We start from the raw sequence: 20608 nt of genomic DNA, 5'->3' as shown, positions 1-20608 counted from the left end.
TCTTTTGAAACATGATGTGGTTTTTTTCTTTTTTTATTTCCAAAAGATTAGCATATATATATATATATATATATATATATATATATCAATTCTTGTCATCTATTAATAATATTATATAAAATTTTGGATTGAGTCGGGTCTTAAATTTACTCATTAATGCTAAAAATAATACAAATTTCAGATTGAGTGGTTTTGTAAAAATTGATATCCCACCAAATCGGAGAGGTCTTTTATTTAAGAAATTAGAGAGGAGTAAGAAGTAGATTTAGAATGCTTTACTTCAAATCACTCAATAGTATATATAAAAGCATATATTTAATTATTTTTTATTTTTATATTTATATATTGTATTAATAAAATTATTATTTTATAATTTAATTTAAAATATTAATATTTTAAACTCAATTAGGATATCTAAGTAATTCTCCTATGAGCTCTATTTTCTCATTTTTTTTATTTTTTTTATTTTTCGTTTTAATGATTTTTTTAATTAAATTAATTTCATAAAAAAAAAAACAATGAAAGTGTTCACATGACACCTTATTTATTTTTTTATTTTTTAATTAAATAATTTTATAACAAAATGTAACAATGCATAGAGATATCAAAATAATTCGTATTCGATTAATTTTAATTAATTTAAATTTGTTAAAGGTGATTTTTTAAATTGAAATCTAATTGAAACAAGTTGAGTTTTTTTTTTTTAAAAAAATGGGATCAAAACAAAAACATATTTAGAATGTTTTATCTTAATCCATTTTAGGTATATATAAAAATATTTATATTTATTATTAATTTTATTTTTATATATATCATATTATTAAAATTATTATTTAATATTTTAATTTATGAAATTAAATTTTTAAGTTTAATAAGATATTAATGTAGCATCCTTTATAAGTATTTTTTTTATTTTTTTTGTTTTTAATTTTTAATTTTTAATTTTTTAATTAGATAAATTTTATGAAAAATAAAATTAATTAAGATATTCACGTATACTTTATTTGGATTTTTTTATTTTTTATTTTTTTAATTAAATATATTTTATAATAAAAATTGAAAAATAAAATCATAAAATCATAAAATATTTCAGTTGAAAACGCACGTTTATTATGCTAATAAATTACAAAGAAGACTGAAGGTATATATATATATATCTTGCATTTGTGTAAGGTGTAAAAAGGAAATGTCTCCGTGGGTCCTTACGCTTCTACCGAGTTCGTTTTCCTTGGATTCTTTACTCGTGCGGTTCTGCTTTTCTTATTCACAATTGATGGGAAAGCTACAGAGCGAGTGGATCCTTATGCTTCCACCAATCCCTTTTTTATTGGGTACTATATTTGAGCAATTTTACCTTTCATTATTCACGATTGATGCTTTTTACCGTACAAGTCGAAATAATTGAATAGTAATAAATGCTTTTTCTGTGTAAATAGAAATAATTGAATAGTAATTGATGTTTGTAGTGCAAATTAAAATAATTGAGTAGCAACTGATTTTTTTCTCTGTGCAGATTGAAACAATTGAATAGTTGAAAGATTCTCTTCTTTCTACATTCTCAGTTCTGACCCTAGCAGTACCGTGTGGACTGAATGAAACATTTTCTTCAACCGAGCAAGATAGAAATCTACATTTGTTAAAGGTGAAATTTACAAATAAAGCAATTTTATTTGTCTTGTATCTTCTATTAATGCAACTTCAAAAGCTTTAATTGTTGGTTTGAGTATTGTGTGAAAGGTTACATTTATGAATTTTTATTGCTGATCAATTTTAATTACACTAGTATCAATAAGCGATATGGAAAAAGAAGTACTACACTTAAAAATTAATAACCCAAAAACTTTATTATATAAGATTCCTTTTCTTTATCACGATCGAAACTAAGGTAAATGGTTGAAACAATAAACATCTATTTTGTTCGTACTTTTTGCCAAGTTGTTTCATTCTTTTAGTTCTTTTGAAGCTAAAAGATTGTTTCACTCCCTATAATATGTTAGTTGAAGGAATTTTTTTTTTTTTTTTGTAATTTTGTAATGTTAATATATGATATATATTAGAATCCAATGAAGAACATAATTTTTGTACATTTAATTATTTTCAATTGATAAAAATTAAAAAATAAAAATAAATTGTTAAAAAGAAAAAATATAAAATTAATGCAATTAGCTAATTTTTTTCTTATACATAAAGTAATTAAAAATTACTCAGCACTTTTAACAGTTTTTATTGAAAATCTTTAATTAAATTATTTTTTAAAATGATTTAACAAACGTATTAAAAGTAAAATTATTAAAAAATTTTAATAATTTATCAAACGAATTAAAAAACTTTCATCAAAGAGTATAGGAAAAGTTACAGCAAGTACCTTTTTTTTTTTTGGACTCAAAGCTGTTTCATCATTTTTTCTATCGGCAAGTTAAAAGTATTAATTCACATTATTTGTTGGCAAGTCGTACCCTATCAACAATTGCAGACTTTCAAGCAAAAAAAAAGTTGATTTTAATATTACTATAATGGCAACCCGCGGGATATATATTTTTGTGAATTCAATTTTTTATATAATACATTTTAAATTAGAAAATATAAAGTTTTTTATTTAAGTTAAAAAAATTTAATAATATAATTCAATCTCAAAATTCTTTCTGGACAAATATTGAAAGCTAAAAAATAATAAATTAAGGCATGCATGTCATATTCTATGTAATACCAAATATTAGGCTCATTCCTCGATATTTGCATAAAATCTAATATGTTGTGTCTGATCACTTTATTTTTTATATTCAACAATATTTCTCAATTAAAAGCTTGAAATTATTTTATAATATGTTACTTCAACATAAAAATTTACATTAACTATATAAACAGGCCTATGAAATTATGAAAAATAATAAGTAGATTTGCAAAAGAAACAAAAGTATTTTATCTACTAAAGTAAATGAGTCACACAATAATTTAGAGGTTAAAAAAAAAAGAAATTGATATGTAAATTTTAGATCTAATATAATGCCAGGTTTTTGACATCCTTAACTTATTTAATACCTTAACCTATGAAATTAATATTTTAAGTTTAATGAGGTATTTATGTGGTATTTTTTATAAATTTTTTATAATTTTTTTTTATAATTTTTTAATTAGATAAATTTTATCAAAAAAATAATTAAAATATTCACGTATCATTTTATTTAATTTTTTATTTTTTTAATTATATAAATTTTATAATAAAAACTGAGAAATGAAAATAAAAAAATAAAAAAAAATTCACTTGAAAACGCACGTTTATTATGCTAGTATACTACAAAGAAGACTGAAGATAAATATCTTGCATTTGTGTCAGCTGTGAAAAGGAGAAGCTTCCGTGGGTCCCTATGCTTCCAGCAAAGCCCATTTTTCTTGGAAGCTTGACATGTGTGGTTTTGCTTTCGTTATTCATGACTGATGGGAAAGTTAAATAGTGAGTAGCTACTTATGCTTCCACCAACCTTGTTTTTTATTGGGTACTTTTATGTGTGTCATACCATCTTTTAATTTTTGCAGCTCCTTGTTTCATACCAAAAACAAAATCATGATTCATGCTTTTTACAGTATAAATTAAAATAATTGAGTAGCAATTGATGCTTTTTTCTTATAAATTGTAATAATTGGGCAGCAGTAAGACGCCTTTTTTTCAGTCAAGCAGTTGCCAATTGTTTGGTTCTTTTAATCCTTTTGAAGCTAAAAGACTGTTTCACTCCTTACAAAATGTAAGTTCAAGGTTTTTTTTTTTTTTTTTTTTAACTTTTTAATATCAATGTATGATATATATATTAGAATAAAATAAATAACACAATTTTTGTAAATTTAATTATTTTCATTTGATAAAAATTAAAAAATAAAAGTAAATTGTTAAAAAAAAGAATATAAAATTAATGCAATTGGCTATTTTTTTTTCTTGATGCATAAAGTAATTAAAAACTACTCAACACTTTTAACAGTTTTCATTGAAAATATTTAATTAAATGATTTTTGAAAATGATTTAACAAAAGTATTAAAAATAAATTTATTAAAAATTTTTAAATTTTAATAATTTATCAAATTAATTAAAAAACTTTTATCAAAGAATATAGGAAAAGTTACAGCAAGTACGTTGTTTTTTTTTTTTTTTTTTTTTTTTTTGTTTTGACTAAGAGCTATTTCATTGGTTTTTTTTTCTATCGGCAGGTTAAAAGTGTTATTTCACACTATTTGTCGGCAAGTCATTCTATCAGCAATTGCAGACTTTCATTATTATTATTTTTTTAAATTGCGAGTTGCACCAAATTTCAAATAAAAAAAGTTGATTTTAATATATTGCTATAGTGATAGCCCGGGGATATATATATTTTTATGAATTCAAAATTTTTTTTATAAAATATATCTTAAATTAAAAAATTATAAAAATGTTTTTAAGTTAAAAAAATTATTAATATAATTCAATCTCAAAATTCTTTCAAGATGGAAGAGCATTGAGAGCTCAAAAATAATAAATTAATGCATACATGCCATAATCTATATCAATGTCAAATATTAGACTTGTACCTTGGCAGTTAGATTTGTACCTTGGTATTTTTATAAAATTTAATCTGTTATGTCTAGTAATCTAATTCTTTATATTCAACAATATTTTTCAATTAAAAATATGAAATTATTTCATAATATGATGCTTAAACATAGAAGTTTATACTAAGCATATAAACATGCCAATGAAATAATGAAAAATGATAAGTAAATTTGCAAAGGAGACATAAGTATTTTTTTGTACCAAAGCAAAAGAGCCACATAAAAATTTAGAGGCTAGAAAAAAATGGAGTTGATATATAAATTTTAAACCTAATATAGTATGAAAGTTTTTGGCTTAAACTTTAATAATGAGCTACAATAATACATGAGAAACATCGAAAAAAGGCCATGGAGAAGATATGAGTGGTAAGAGTCGTATTCAATTTGCACTTTCTTACTTTGATTATCTTAGTGAATTTCATACAAAAGTTAATAACTCAGAATGCTGATCAGATTAAGGTAAACAAGTTTGCTTGTTTCCTTTAAGGTCACACCCTTTATTTATATATACATCGCATGGTTTTGATATTATTTGAAAAATCTTTGAAAGTCATGAAAAAAAAAAAATAACAGATAAAATAAAATAAAGGAGGTGAAACTAACTTGAAAATAAGATCATGTGAAGATGTCTTGTAGTGATAAAATTGATATAAAAAATGTTTCGTGGACCCTTGAAGAAAGACATCATTTTAGTCTCTAAGAACATGGTCCTAAAAATTAGATATTAGTATTCACAAACAATGATGTATTTCAATAGCAAACAACTTTCATTATTCATAGATGTCAATGTCAAACCAAATGTATATTTTTTAACAATAACTAAAATAGTTATTTAAGTTAATATACATTTAAGCACTGATCATTATATTGTTTAGATTTATATCATTGTCTAAAGAAAAAAATAGTAATTTTATATTTTTGGGATTGATAAATTATATTTATAAATCACTACAATATGTTGAAATCATATAAAAAAATAATTCAAACATTTTTTTTTCATTTTCACTACTCAATTTGGTTTTTTCATAGTCTAAAATCTCAAAACATTATTTTTTCTGAATATTTTTTAAAAAACCTTCAAGTTACTTTTTATAATTTCAATTCTAACTTTTTTGTCTTTTTTTTTTATTATTTAAGAGAAGTTTAGTTTTAAATAACAAAAGTCAAATTTATTAAAGCTCAATCCAAGAAAATAAAAAGAAAACATCAAAATATTAAAGAACAAAAGAAAAAAGCATAAAAAAAATTGGATGAAAGAATAAGACAAAACAATGAGAATAATTGAAGGCTGTGAAAGAGCAAAAATTAAACACCCACTTACTTTTTCTATACTGCGACGTCTTTGTTTCCCCACCATCCTTCTCTCTCTCTCTCTCTCTCTCTCTCTCTCTCTCTCTCTCTCTCGTCCCTCTTATTTCTTATGCTCTTTCAACTTATTTATCTTCTTTTAAAGTCTTCTACCTTATTTGTTTTCTCTACCTAAAACTTTGTCTATTTTTTTTTAGATAATATCCCATTTAATCTCTGAATTATTATTTTTTTAATATATATTATTTAAGCAAAAAATTTTTTTAATAAGATATTTAAATTATATTTTCATATATTTAATTATTTTAACTTTTAACATAATTAAAAATTTTAACATGGTACAAACATCTAATAAGATATTGATACATATAAAAAAAATTCTATTAACTCCACATTAGAATTAAAAGAAAATTTCAAAAAATTTATAAAATTCTAAAAGTTTTTAAAAATTATAAAAAAATTCAAAAAAATTTTAAAAAATCTACACATTTTTAAAATTTATTAAAAATTAAGGAAAATTAAAAATTTTATAAAAAAATCAAAAATTTTAAAATATCCAAAAATTTTCAAAATAATTTTGCAAAATTTAAAAAATGAGTATTTTAATAAAAATAAAAATTTCTTAAAATTAAAAAGAAATCACATAAACTTAAAAAATGTTTAAAATAAAAAAAGCCTTTAACATTTAACTGTAGTTATGAAGCACACTCGTAAAGACAAACAAAGAGTTGTCCAAATCTTTTTTTTTTTGTCCCTTTTTTTTTTTTGTTTTTATTACTTTTCATTACCATCTCAACACCTAACCCATACAACAAACTTGAATATTTTTCCAAAGAGCCACTAAAGAAATTATCTTTCAATTTCATGAATGTACAAGATATGAGCAAACTATCTGAATCTGCTTGATGACAAATCCCAACTCTTTCCACTTCCAACAACTCTGCAAGCTTGTTCAATCCACCATGCAGACTGTTGCAAAACTTCATCAAATGCTTGATATCATTAAGGGTGGGAAAATAAATATTGATCAAACTAAAGAACCTAACTTGGGTATCCGGCAAATTATCGCGGAGTCAAGAGCTTAAGCAAGTAACCGAAATCATAACCACCATGGAAAGTAACCCAATGCACACTATCATTCAAAACATTCCCTGAACACATCAAAGACTCACCAAACCTCATTGCTTCAATGCCCTTCTCGTTATTTTTCTTGAAATCAATCCCACTTTGCCTTAAAAGCTCAACAAAATTGTTAGCAAACACATCCTCATTGACATTAAACTCACCGAAGTTGAATTGCCAAATGCAAAACTTATTAGTTCCACAAGTAGGCAAGTTTCCTTTCTCATGATCCGAAAACGTAAGACCCAACTGAATCTACTTTAACATATTAATATTATCTTTCAAAGTTTGGTAGTGGCAGTCATAGCTATTCTTGAAATTGCCCACGGGACGCAATACAATGCCTGGAAACTCGGTGTCTATGGCAATGTAAGGGTAATCATCGGCTATTTCAAGAATTAAAAAATCAAAAATAAAAATTTTTGGATTTTTTTGAAAAATTTTAATTTTCCTTAATTTTTTTTATAATTTTCTTAGATTTTTCTGAATTTTAAAAACTTTTTTGAATATTTTTTAATTTTAAATTTTTTTTAGAATTTTTAAAAATATTTTAATTTTTTTTAATACACAATAATAATATAGTATTAATTAAATTTTTTTAGCATGTGTAAGTATTAAATATGCATCTCACGTCAATATTTTTTTTACCAATATTAAAGATCGACACAATTTAATTACGAAAATAAAATTTAAATATTTGATTAAAATACTTTTATTTAAATAGTACGTTAAAAAAGTGTAATAGTTTAGAGACAAAATGATATGTTGTCTATTTTTTTTTTAATTTTAATTGAAAGTAAAACTTCACAGTTGTCAAAAGAAAACTCTGGTGCATTAATCTTTCATCAAAATTTCTCTTTGATCTATTATTATTATTATTATTATTATTATTGTTATTATTATTGTTATTTATACAATATTCAAGGATGGAAAAGATAAATAGTGGAAAAGTTAGCGACTAAGTCGGCCTTTCTTCGTAAGTGCAATTTCAAAGCAATTACCAATAGAAAAATGGTGAATAATGAATGCATCACGAAGGAACAAAAAACAAGTTGCAATAACATCCAAATGGAGAAAGTTGATTTTTCTTTTCAAAAGCTTTTGTGTTATTTTCAAATGTCTGGAAGCTGAGGCTGTAGTTTCGGATGTCTGTCTGTCTTAGTAATTGCTATTTATTTCAACGTTCGAAATTCTAAGCTAAATTTTCCTTTAATGAAAAAGAAAATACTTAAAAAATATTTAAAAGAAAAGACTTTGGGCAATGTGAATACTGATTCAGCCTCTCGGTTATCGGCTTAAATCTGAAATACTTTTGCCTTTCTTCTCTCCACCTATAAATAAAACTTCAGCCTTTCTCCCAACTCATCTTTCCCTAGGCCTCTACAATACCCAGTCTTTCTACTCAAACTCAGTTGCTTTTTTTCCGAAAAACCCTTTCCCCTACTCCTCAACTGGCTTTGCTTTTGTGTTTTCTTGCCTGGTTTTAGTCCCCTTGCTCTTCTTTCTTTCTTCTTTGTTTTTCTCTTGGTTCCCTCTTATGGATCAGAAGACGAGTCTGTCCAAATCATTTCTAGTCTTTACACATAAATAAAGCTTCAACCATTCTCCTCAACTCATCTGTCTCTATTCAGTTTACTTTAACTATCTCCACGATCTCAGTTGCTCCTTTTTTTATTTTTCGAAAGCCATTTCCCCTAAATCCCGCCTTTCTGCCTTGCTTTTTGTTTTTTATCCTGGTTTTAGTCTCCTTGTTCTCTCTGTTTTTCTCCGGTTCCTTCATCGGAAGGGAGTCTGTCCAAACCATTTCTAGTCTTTGCCCATAACTGATTACATATATTGCTTTCTGTCTTGATCTTTGTTGTTAATTGCTCCCCTCCTGTCTCTGTTTTCTTCTGTCACTTGCTTTGCTGGTCTGCTTCAAACAAACCAATCAACCAAAAAAAATGGAAGCCGTTGCTACTGGCGCTGCAGCCAACCTTTCTTCGGAAACTGCGAAATGCATCTTCCAAGAAATCAAACGTCATATGAGATATGTAATCATCTATAAGAAAAACGTTGAGAAGTTTGAGGCGAAAATGCGGATGTTGTTGGCGAAAAGAGAAGGCGTGCAGAAAGAGATCGACGTTGCAGAAAGGAATGTGGAGGAGATAAAACCGGACGTCAAGCTTTGGTGCGGTACTGTGGACAAGGTAATCAAAGAGGAGAGGAAAAATGTTGAGGATCTTGAAGACAAAGCAAAGAGCAAGTGCTTCATTGGCTTGTGTCCCAACATCAAGTCTCGCTACCAACTTAGCAGGAAAGCTGAAGAAGTTGTCGCGGTTTTTAATAAACACCTTCAAGAAGGTGAATTCAACAGTGTTTCATGCCCTGCTCCTCCTCCAGACATAGTGGATGCAACTCCTAAAGATTTTGAGGCCTTTGAATCAAGAGCGAAGGTATTTAAAGACATCATGGAGGCATTGAAAAATGGTACTACCAACTTGATAGTGGTGTATGGGATGGCTGGTGTGGGCAAAACCACACTAGTCAAAGAAGTTTATAGACAGGCCAAAGAAGACAAGTTATTTGATTCGCTGACTATGGCATTTATGAATCAGACTCCTGACCTTCAAAAAGTTCAAGATCAACTTGCAGCTTCATTGGGTCTAAAATTAGAAGGAACGGATGTGGTGGTTAGAGCAGCCCGATTGCGTGAAAGATTGAAGAAAGAGAAGAAGGTTCTTGTTATTTTAGATGATATTTGGAAGAAACTAGATTTGAAGGAAGTGGGAATTCCTTTTGGAGATGAAAACAAGGAATGCAACATATTGCTCACGTCAAGAGATCTAAATGTTCTAAGTAATGAGATGGCTGCTCGGAAAAATTGTGAATTATCTGTTTTAGAAGATAAAGAAGCTTGGGACCTGTTTAAGAAGATGGTTGGGGACGATGCTGAAAATCCTGAGTTGCGATCTACAGCAATTGAAGTAGCCAAAAAATGTGCAGGACTGCCTCTCGCCATTGCAACAGTTGCAAGGGCTTTAAGAAACAAAGGCTTATTTGCGTGGAATGATGCTTTGAGAAAACTACAAAGGCCTTCCCCAACAAACTTCACAGGAATACCAGAACATGTTTATTCAGCTATAGAGTTGAGTTACAACCATTTGGAAAGAGAAGAACTCAAACAGACATTCTTGCTTTGTGGGCTGCTAGGTCACGACGCTTCCATTCAGGACTTGCTGAAATATACAATTGGTTTGGGTTTATTTCAAGGTGTCAACAGAGTAGAAGAAACACGAGATAGATTGTTGACAGTGGTGAGTGACCTCAAATCCTCTTGTTTGTTGCGTGATAGTTACACCAATGTGCGTGTTGATATGCATGATCTTATTTGTGATGTCACCTTAGCAATTGCTTCTAGGGACAACAATGTGTTTGCATTAAAACATGAAGATGTTCTGGAAGATTGGCCTAATGGAGAGACAATGGAAAAATGCACCATGATTAGTTTGAGATATGCTAATATTAGCTATTTTCCCAAAGAGTTGAAATGTCCTCTACTTACCTTTTTCTATGTGGGTAGCAGGGATTCTTCTGTGGAAATACCAATCAGCTTTTTTAAGGAAATGAAAAATCTTAAAGTTTTAGATTTGACTAAAATGCAATTTCAGTTCTTACCATCCTCAATTAGTCTCCTAACAAACCTTCGGACATTGTGCCTAGACCAATGTAGTTTCGTGGATATTGCTGGGGTTGGTGAGCTCAAGAATTTGGAAATTCTTAGCCTTTTGGATTCTGATATTGAAATGCTACCTAAGGAAATTGGGGAATTGATCAAATTAAGGTTATTAGATCTCAGAGGTTGTACCAGACTCAAAATAATTCCACCAGGGGTCTTATCGAGTTTGTCTAGATTGGAAGAACTGTATATGGGTGACAGTTTTGTTCAATGGGAAGTAGAGAGGCAGGCCAACCAACAAAGCAATGCTAGTCTTGCTGAATTGAAGCTTTTGTCTCATCTGACCACTTTAGAGGTTCATATTCCTGATGCCAAGATTATGCCAGCCGACTTGTTCTCCAAGAAATTGAAAAGATACAAGATTTTCATAGGAAAGGGATGGGATTGGTTTGGTGAGTATGAATACTCAAGGACATTGAAACTTGAGTTAAATACAAGTGTTGATGAGTTGGATCACGGATTTAAAATGTTTCTAAAGAAAACTGAAGATCTATATTTAGATGACATGAAAGGTGTCAAAATTGCTCTGCATGAGTTGATGGATGAGGAAGGCTTTCAGCGGTTGAAGAATCTCCATATCCAAAATGGTTCGGAGATCGAATATATCATTAGTGATGATGGTGCAGCTTATAAAATTGGATTTCTTGAATTGCGATCTTTGACACTTCATGGTCTACCACAGCTCATTAGCTTTTGCTTTGAAAATAAAAGGGGCTCTAATTCTTCATGTCAAAATGAGTTATTGTTTTTTAGTGAAAAGGTATGTTTTTCTTTTACGTCAGTTGCTAAATATTTTTTGTTTACAAAAATGAATATAAACAGAGAGGCAAAAAATAATAAAATAATAACAAATCACTAATATATAGGAAAAAAAGAAAAAGGAAAAAGCATCTATCAAGTGAAGTCTTAACAAATATCCAAAATTTGTAGTCTATTTTCAAGGACTTTTTAGCTTTTAGATTTACTAATTAATGAGGTTTCAACCTTTCATCTATTTGATGGCGTATTGAAATATATACTCTTGTATCAAATTTATATCCTTTTTGTTTAAATACTCATTCAAATGCCTATAATGTTGGTCTCATTTTGGTTTCCTCTAAAACTATATATGCTCTCAAATGGAAGCCCTTGTGATTGACAATGAGACCACTACCTGAATGTGGATGCTCTATTGTTTGGGGGCTAAATGTCAAAATTAAAATTTAATCATAGTTTGCGCATGATTTTTCACTTGAGAATTTAACGTTTTATTTTTATTTTAATTTTTTAATAAATAAAAATTGATAACATAAGTTAGTGACTATTATTAATCTGATTTTGATCTCAAATTAATCAGAATTGTCATTTAGATCTTGGAATAAAAAATTGATAACACTAAATCACTTTTTCTTAAGAGGGGAAGTAATTTTTCTATCAATGTACTGCATGTCGTTGCATTGGGAAACACCATTCCTTGGTTTTTGTCGAAACATATTATACTAAAAGACTAGTCTTTTTGTTCTGTTATATTTTAATTTTTAATATCTCTGATAATGTAGTTGGTGTTCCCTTGCTTGGAGAGCCTTCGGTTGTCCTCAATCAATGTTGAAAGGATATGGCACAACCGGTTTTCAAATACATCTGAATACGGCACTCAAAATCTAACTAGTTTGACTATTGAGGGTTGCGACAACTTGAAACAGCTATTATCATCCTCTATGGCTAGAAGTCTAACGCATCTTAAATGCTTTGAGATAGTTGAATGCAAATGCTTGAGAGAGGTAATATTTGCAGAGGATATAGAAGAAGACAAGGCTACTATTTCATTCCCTCAATTAAACTCTCTAAAGATAAGGAAGCTTCAACATCTCATTGGGTTTTGTTCAGAAAATTATAATATTGAATTCCCATCCTTGAAGCTTCTGGAGATAGTGCAATGTCCTCAGTTGCGGGGATTCATATATAAATCTACAATGGAGGAGAACCAACATTTCTCTCCACAAGCTCTCTTCGATGAAAAGGTAGATTTATTGTTATAAAGTTCTGTACTATACTTGCTTTCTTTTTTTATCTTTATTCTTGGAACTAATTACTCTTGTTATCTTTACACTTTACACATAGGTTGCATTCCCTAGTTTGGAGCAACTGAGTATTTCCTGGTTAAGAAATATGAAGATGATATGGAACAATCAACTCTCTGTAAATTCCTTTTGCAAATTGGAAAAAATGGTAGTTGAACATTGTAATGAGCTCTTTACCGTTTTTCCATTTGATTTGTTGAGTACATTTCAAGGACTTCAAACTCTCAAAGTATCTAGTTGTTGCTCAGTAGAACATATATTTGAACTCCAAAGGTTAAATATGAATGAAACAAATGTTGTGGCTACTCAACTAAGAGAATTGAATGTTGTTAATCTACCAAAATTGAAGAATGTTTGGAACGAGGACCCCCAAGGAATTTTAACATTTCAAAATCTAAATGTAGTAATTGTTGGGTACTGTTGGAGTCTGAAGAATGTGTTTCCAGCCTCAGTTGCCAAAGTTCTTCCACAACTGAAAGATCTTATAGTAGAGAGCTGTGCCGTGGAGGAGATTGTTTCAAAAGCGGAAGGATGGGAAACGAGTGTAACTAATTTTGAGTTTGATCAAGTGTCCTCCCTTATACTATGGTACCTGCCAAAACTCAAATGTTTCTATCCTGGAATGCATACAACAAAGTGGCCAACACTAAAAAAGTTGAAAACATACCATTGCAACAAAGTGAAGGTGCTTGACATCGGAGGGCTTAATTTGCCAGATATGAATGAGGACAATCAATTGGACTCCCAAATCCAACCACCACTTTTCTTAATTGAAAAGGTACGAAGTCCAGATCCCACTTAAAAAGCTATCTATGTGTAATAATACCATATACCTGATTTTTTTTATTGATCATTTGGTTCAAATTTTGAATTTTATCATTTGTCTAAATTTTCTAAATTTGGGAAAAGTCTTATAATGGAAATTGACCAGCTCATTAGACTTTAAGCAAGGAGACACAAGCACATCTGTACCAATTAGCCAAATGCTTAGATGCTGTAATGTTTCTTTTGGTAGATAAATTTTCCATTTTCATTCAAAAAGTACAAAATTGTAATTGATTTTTCTTTGGTTTTGTAGTTGGTTCCCAAATTAGAAGAAGTGTCTTTGACCAGTGATGACATTGCAATGATATGTGAGAGCAAGGTTTCCAAAGACCTTTTCTATAAAATAAAAGCTCTTTATTTGCTTTGCTACCACGATGAATCTGCTATTTTCCCAATCACCTTTCTTGAAGGATTCAACAATTTGGAAAAGCTTGAGGTGATTTGTTGCAACTTTAACAATCCATTATCGTACAAAGGTGATAAGGGGACAAATGCTCCGACAATTTTGCCAGTTAGAAAGTTAAAACTAGATGGGCTTCATTCTCTAAAACACATGTGGATGCAAGGGTCACGACTTGACTGCATTCTTCCCAATCTTGAAACACTTGAAGTTTTCAGAAGTGCCAATATGATTAGTTTAGGATTGTCCTCAACACCTTTTCAAAATCTCATGACTTTGGATGTTTGGGAGTGTGGAGCAATGATAAACTTAGTTCCATCCTTAGCAGTTCAAAGTTTGGTCCAACTAAAAAATTTGAGGATAAAAAACTGTTTTTCAATGAAAGAAATTGTTGGAAATGAGAGAGATGATGAAGCAACTAGTTACATTACTTTCAATAGGTTGGAATGTTTGGAGCTTCGACATTTACCAAGCCTTAAAAGCTTTTGTTCAGGCAATCAAACATTTGGATTCCCATCTTTGGACCAAGTAATAGTGAGCCACTGTCCTGAATTGGAGATCTTTTGCAAGGGAGATTTAAAGACACCAAAATTGCAAATAGTACAAGTAATTGCAGGTGAAGATGAGAAGGTACGCTGGGATGGTGACCTTAATATTACCGTCGAACAGTTGTACACAAAAAAGGTACTTCTTGATTTACAGAATTTTTTTAATCTTTGAAATAAAGGTCTTTTTAGGCTAGCTTTTTATTGCTGGATGTTATTTTCAACCATTTATTATGAATTTTGGGGAGTTTAATTCTACTTAAGTCTTATAATTTTCTTTCTTTTTTTTTTTTTTGGGTAATAATTGGTGTCATAAATTGGATTTTGTAGGTTGACTATGAAGGAATAGAGTGTCTGGTGCTCTCTGACACTTCTAAAGCAATGCAGAATTGGAGGGATAATCTTCAAAAAAGTTTAAATTTAAAAAATCTTAAATGTTTGGAAGTTTGTGGATGTAATAGCTTGAAAAACATATTCACCACTTCCATGGCTTTGGATCTTGTGCAATTGCAGAAGATAAAAGTAAGAAATTGTGTGATGATGGAGCAAATTATCACAAATGATGGAGCAGAGGAGGCAACAACAAACACAATCATGTTCCCTTCCCTTGAATCCATAATTCTTGAGTCATGTTCAAACTTAAGAAGTTTTTATTGGGGGCATGATACAGTGGAATATCCATTTTTGACAGAACTTACAGTAGAAGGTTGTCCAAAGATGATTGCATTTGCAACTTCGTCTCCAAGAGAGCAGAATATAAAGACTAATGGCATTGCACCATTTTTCAGTGATAAGGTTAGTTTTTGCTTGTGCATTTGGTTCTTTACATAGCAAATGCTTCTAAGATGATGTTTGTTAGATTTAACAAATTCAAGACCAAAAAATTAAATACTAAATTTTTAGTTTTGAAGAATTAAGCATTGAATTGTCATATAAAAATGTTTGGTGTGCTACTAAAAGTCAGTAGCTTTTTTATTGAATCTTTTATATAAAAGAGATACGGTTTTATAAGTATTTTGAACTAAAAAAAGTTTAAAAAGGAAAGAATAAATTGTTAAAAAATACTGTAAGAGTAATGTAATTAAATAATTTTTTTTAAAAAAATAATTTAATACATTAAGTGGCTAAAAAGTATTTAAAATTTCTGGCACTTTTTTTATTAAAATCTTTTATTAAGTTTCTTTGAAATGAATTATCAAACGCATTAAAAAAATAAGTCATTGAAAATTTTAAATTTTCATTATTTTGAAGTTTTGAAATTTTCAATATTTTGAAAATTTTCAATAAATTATCATAAAGTTTGACCAAAAAAAATATAACTCAACTTTTTAAGTTCAAAGTTATTTTTTCTTTGATATTAATTTCTTATTTCGCGATGGTATCTTTATCTTTATTGTTATTTTATTTATAAAACTATTAAGTTCAAAAGATTAAATTGTTAACAACTTTTTATTCATTAAATTAATTATTTTATCCTTAATTAATGATTTTTTAATATTGGCTATTATTTATTATTTATTATCATTGAAAAGTTTATTTAAATAAACTCTATCCTTAATTGATAATTTTCATATGAAATTAAATAACTGACTATTTTATCTATTTATTTCCTTATAAATCTTAAATTTTGCACCAAACTGAATTATTTTTAGTAAAATTTAGTTTTTATTCTATTAAATCATTAAGGAGTTTAAATATGTATGAGATTTATTATTACTATATAATCTGCCACAAAATGGATTGTTTGATATACTCTAATTGAATTAGATTTAAAATGTTTAATTATTACTATATAATATGCCACAAAATTATTTTTTCTCTTTTTGCATGCTAGAGGAAAATAACAAATTAAAAAATATCGAATTTTAATATTAATTTAGAGTTTTGATAGTAAGCAAAAAAATTTTTTGGTTTTGATAAGTTAATCCATAAAAAAATCAATTATCGAAAATCATGCAACTAATTTCTAGTGTAATAAATGAGGAATACCTTTAATTACCTCAATTTGTCTATGCATTTTAAGTACTTATTATTTTATTAGTATAGTTATTACAACTCTGTGTTAAATCATCCAATTATGAAATTCAATTAGCAGTTTTTAATGCTCTTAGAATCCTTTGTTTATGCTTGTAGCTAGTTCTTCTTTTCTCCTCTAATTTCGTCTTTCTTAAAGTTTTGTTAGGATTTGAAATTGATATTTTTGCTCTTTTTTTGTGTATCTTATCAAGCTAGAAGTATAATTTATTTCTCTTTATTAATACAATTAAATAAATTTTTTGCAGGAGGTGTTCCCTAACTTAAGAAAATTGGTAATCATCGGCAGTGGGTATTGGACAATGATATGGGACGATAAACTCACATTTAGTTCATTTTGTGAACTAACTCTTCTCGTAGTGAAAAATTGTGAAAGACTTCTGAATGTTTTCTCATTTCATATGACGCAAAGACTTGGCAAACTCGAAAATCTTCAAATATTGAACTGTGAATCCTTGGTAGAAGTAATTGGACTTGATCATGGACTCAATTCCACTGAATCAACCACCATGTTTATATTTCCTAAAATAAGATTCTTGATACTTCAGTGGCTACCCAAATTGAAGAATTTCTACTCCAAGTTGCATGCTACAAGATGGCCATCCTTACAACAATTGGAGGTGAGAGGATGCGACAACGTGGAGATATTAGCTAGGGAGTTATTGAGCTTTTCAGAAACATTTGGAGAGAGTCAACTGGAAATTATCCCTTCTAAACAACCCTTGTTTTGGGTCACTAAGGTATGAATCTCTAATATGTATGTAGAATGTAAGGACTTAAGGTTTGTTGGGTATAATTTTCTATTTTTAGTTTTTTTTTTCTAATTTTGTTTTGAACAGGTAGAACATGTTTGGGAAGTAATTTTGTTATATATGAAACGAAAATACTTAAATTGTTTCACATATAATTATTCAATACACAAAATAAAAATTTAAGAATTAATTAAAAATAATATTGTATTTATTAAATAAAATTATATTATTTGCATAATATTATTTAATACTATTTGATAGTAATATTGAATATTGCGATCTAATCATAATAGAATTTCTCATTTAAATAATATTAAAATTAAATATATTAATAAATTATAAAATTAGAAATTATTAATTAAAATAATAATTTAAAAAGTAATAATTATATAAATATTAAATAATATTAAATAAATTGACTGTTGAATTTTCAATACCAAATTATGGGTTAAGTTATTTTTGAACAAACAACAAAGATTTAGACCTTCTAAAAGGTTCTGTTAATAGAAGTTAGGTTGGTTGATCATTGGGATTGCAAGTAGTATGTTTTATATGCATGATGAATTTCATTCATGATCTTTAATTTTTTTTAATTTTGGTTCCACTTCCACCACTCGCCAAGTAAAACTTTTACCATGGAACATGCCATATGGACATTCTCTTAGCTTACCATGTGAACCCTTTTTTTTTTTAATTGTTAGTGAAAATGTGACAAAGTAATCAAAATGAAAATCTAATATATCAATTCAAAAGTTAGGGGCAGAATTAAAACCAGAATAAAAATTAGAGATCATAAATGAAATTTACGGTTCAAAATCCTTGCATTTGTTTAACATATTTCTTAATTTTGATTATCAGGATACATTCCCCAATTTAAAATGCTTACTTTTGGGAGCAAATGGCTTTATGACGGAGATATGCCATGGACAACTTCCAGCCCAATATTTTTGCCAACTAACACATCTTGGGCTCAGAAATATTCCCAATATATCAGCAACTATTCTAAACAGTTTCATTCAGTCTTTACCAAATCTTGGATCACTTGTTGTGAGCGAAGCTCCCTTCAATGAAATATTTCAATGCGAAGGGCTGGAGGGTGAGGAGGAACATCCAGGGGCACCTGCTGGGTTGACTGAATTAAAACTGATAGAACTTCCTGAGTTGACACATCTTTGGAAGGAAGAATACCAAGTTGGAGAAGTTTTCAATAACCTGAGAATTCTAGAAGTGCGGAAATGCGACAAATTGGAGAATTTAGTGCCATCTTCTGTGTACTTTAAAAATTTGACGAATCTGCTAGTGTCAAATTGTCACAGGCTTAAAAACTTAGTAGCACTGCCAACGGCAAAAAGCATGATGGTACTCAAAGCAATGAGTATCACTGATTGCCAAATGATAGAAGAAATCATAGCTCATGGAAGTGATGATGTGATGGATGGCATCGTGTTCTCCCAACTGCAGTATTTGGAACTTGGTTGTCTTCCAAGCCTATCAAGCTTCTGTTCAGGGAACTATGCTTTTGTATTCCCTTCCTTGAAAGGGTTAATAATGAGACAGTGTCCAAAAATGGCAATTTTCACTACGGGAGAGTTGAGTACACCAATGCTGCGGGGAATACAGTCAACTGAAGGTGAATATGTAGGGCGTTGGGAAGGCAACCTCAATGCCATTGTTCAGCAGTTATTTACAGAAAAGGTATGCATCAATTCAAATGATTTCCTTATCATTGTTACATTGTTTTATGTGCGTGATCTTATTCCAATTGAATTGCAACCTGAGTGTTGACTTTCTAAGTTTCCATATAACATTCTGTTAATTGTGTCCAAAGATGGAAATTTTGACTATGGGAGAGTTGAGCACACCAATGCTGCGGGGAATACAATCAACCGAAGGTGAATATGTAGGGCATTGGGAAGGCAACCTCAAGGCCATTGTTCAACAGTGGTCAGAAATGGTATGCATCAGTTCAAATTATTTCCTTATCATTGTTTCATTGTTTATGTGCATGATCATACTCCAATTGAATTGCTACATTGCCTGAGTGTTGGCTTTCTAACTTCCCATATAACATTCTTCTAATTGTTACATGACTTGTATTGTAACAATAGATTTTCTGCTTTTTGGTTCATCAATTCAAATGCTGCAAGATTTACACCAGACATTTATGCAGACATGTCAACAACGCAAGTTGGATGTGTCTGCCAATGAAGCTGATCACATTATAGAGTTTTGATTAAGTTAAAATTTTCTTCTAGTTAAAACCTTTTGTTCCTCATTTGGTGATTGAGAAAATGAAAAACGAAAGCTGCAGAAGTGTTCTTATCATGTGTTTTTTTTATCAGCTAAACATTGAAAAGTTTTTCATGAATTAAGGAATATATATGCTGTATGCAGGTTTTTCCAACCTTGGAGGATTTGGAGCTGTCCTCAATCAACATTCAGAGAATCTGGCATAAAAAACTTCTGGCAACACCTTCTTGTGCTCAATATTTAACATGCTTAACTATCGAGGGCTGTCACAATTTAAACTGCCTATTCTCGTCCTCAATGATGGAAAGTTTTGTGCAACTCAAGAGGCTTAACATTGAGAATTGTGAGAATGTAGAAAAAGTAATCTTGACAGAAGGATTAGCCAAAGAAGAACTGATGAGCCAAAAGTTGTTCTGTACACTAGAATTCCTCTTGCTTAAAGGCCTTCCCAAACTGACGAGATTCTGCCATGGAAGTTACTTTGAATTCCCCTTGTTGAGAATTCTTAGGATAGAGAGTTGTCTTACTTTAGATACGTTTGTCTCTGATGCAGAAGGAAACAACTCAGAGATTGCCTCTCCAACTCTTTTCAATGAAAAGGTGATACTCCATTACTTTGTTTTCTCCGTATCATTACTCTCTCTCCATTAATCTTACCTTAAATTCTATGCAATTATTGACACAAACAACAAATTCCATAGGTGGCATTCCCTTGCTTAAAGGAATTGAGCATCATAGGTGTGGGAAACTGGAGAAAGATATGGCACAACGAGTCAACCAACTCCGTGAGGATTCATTTTGCAAATTCCTAAAACTTCAGTAGTTGTTTGATTGTAAAAGACTCGAATACTTTTTTTCATTTAAGTTTGTGAGACACTTAAGGCTCAATCATGTTCCTTCAATTTAAGTGAGAAATCAGATGGTAAATAAAATTTTCACTTCCATAACCTTCATTTTTTTTTTCTCACACACTTCGTTGTTAACACCTTACCAAATTCTGTAGGTTAAAATCAACACA

At 29.3% G+C, this 20608-nt stretch overlaps 1 protein-coding gene and 1 pseudogene across 1 annotated transcript; one reads left to right on the top strand and one right to left on the bottom strand.

Annotated features, from left to right (window-relative positions):
* Nucleotides 1-4878: 4878 nt before the first annotated feature.
* Nucleotides 4879-8810, bottom strand: LOC111277586 (putative CCR4-associated factor 1 homolog 6; annotated as a pseudogene).
* LOC111277585 (uncharacterized) lies at nucleotides 8371-20537 on the top strand. Its single transcript, XM_089764073.1, is given in 11 exon segments — nucleotides 8371-11484; nucleotides 12263-12724; nucleotides 12825-13562; nucleotides 13863-14693; nucleotides 14885-15349; nucleotides 16837-17328; nucleotides 18199-19035; nucleotides 19169-19294; nucleotides 19735-20190; nucleotides 20292-20381; nucleotides 20383-20537. Coding segments are annotated over 11 exon segments (7071 nt in total). The 5' UTR covers nucleotides 8371-8949; the 3' UTR covers nucleotides 20422-20537.
* The last annotated feature ends 71 nt before the right edge of the window (nucleotides 20538-20608 follow it).

This window comes from Durio zibethinus, chromosome 7 (assembly GCF_047325235.1).
Source record: "Durio zibethinus cultivar Kanyao isolate XHJ-2024 chromosome 7, ASM4732523v1, whole genome shotgun sequence".
Classification (NCBI taxonomy): Eukaryota; Viridiplantae; Streptophyta; class Magnoliopsida; order Malvales; family Malvaceae; genus Durio; species Durio zibethinus.
The sequence above is the reverse complement of the archived record's forward strand: the minus strand, read 5'-3'. Positions and strand labels throughout refer to the sequence as shown.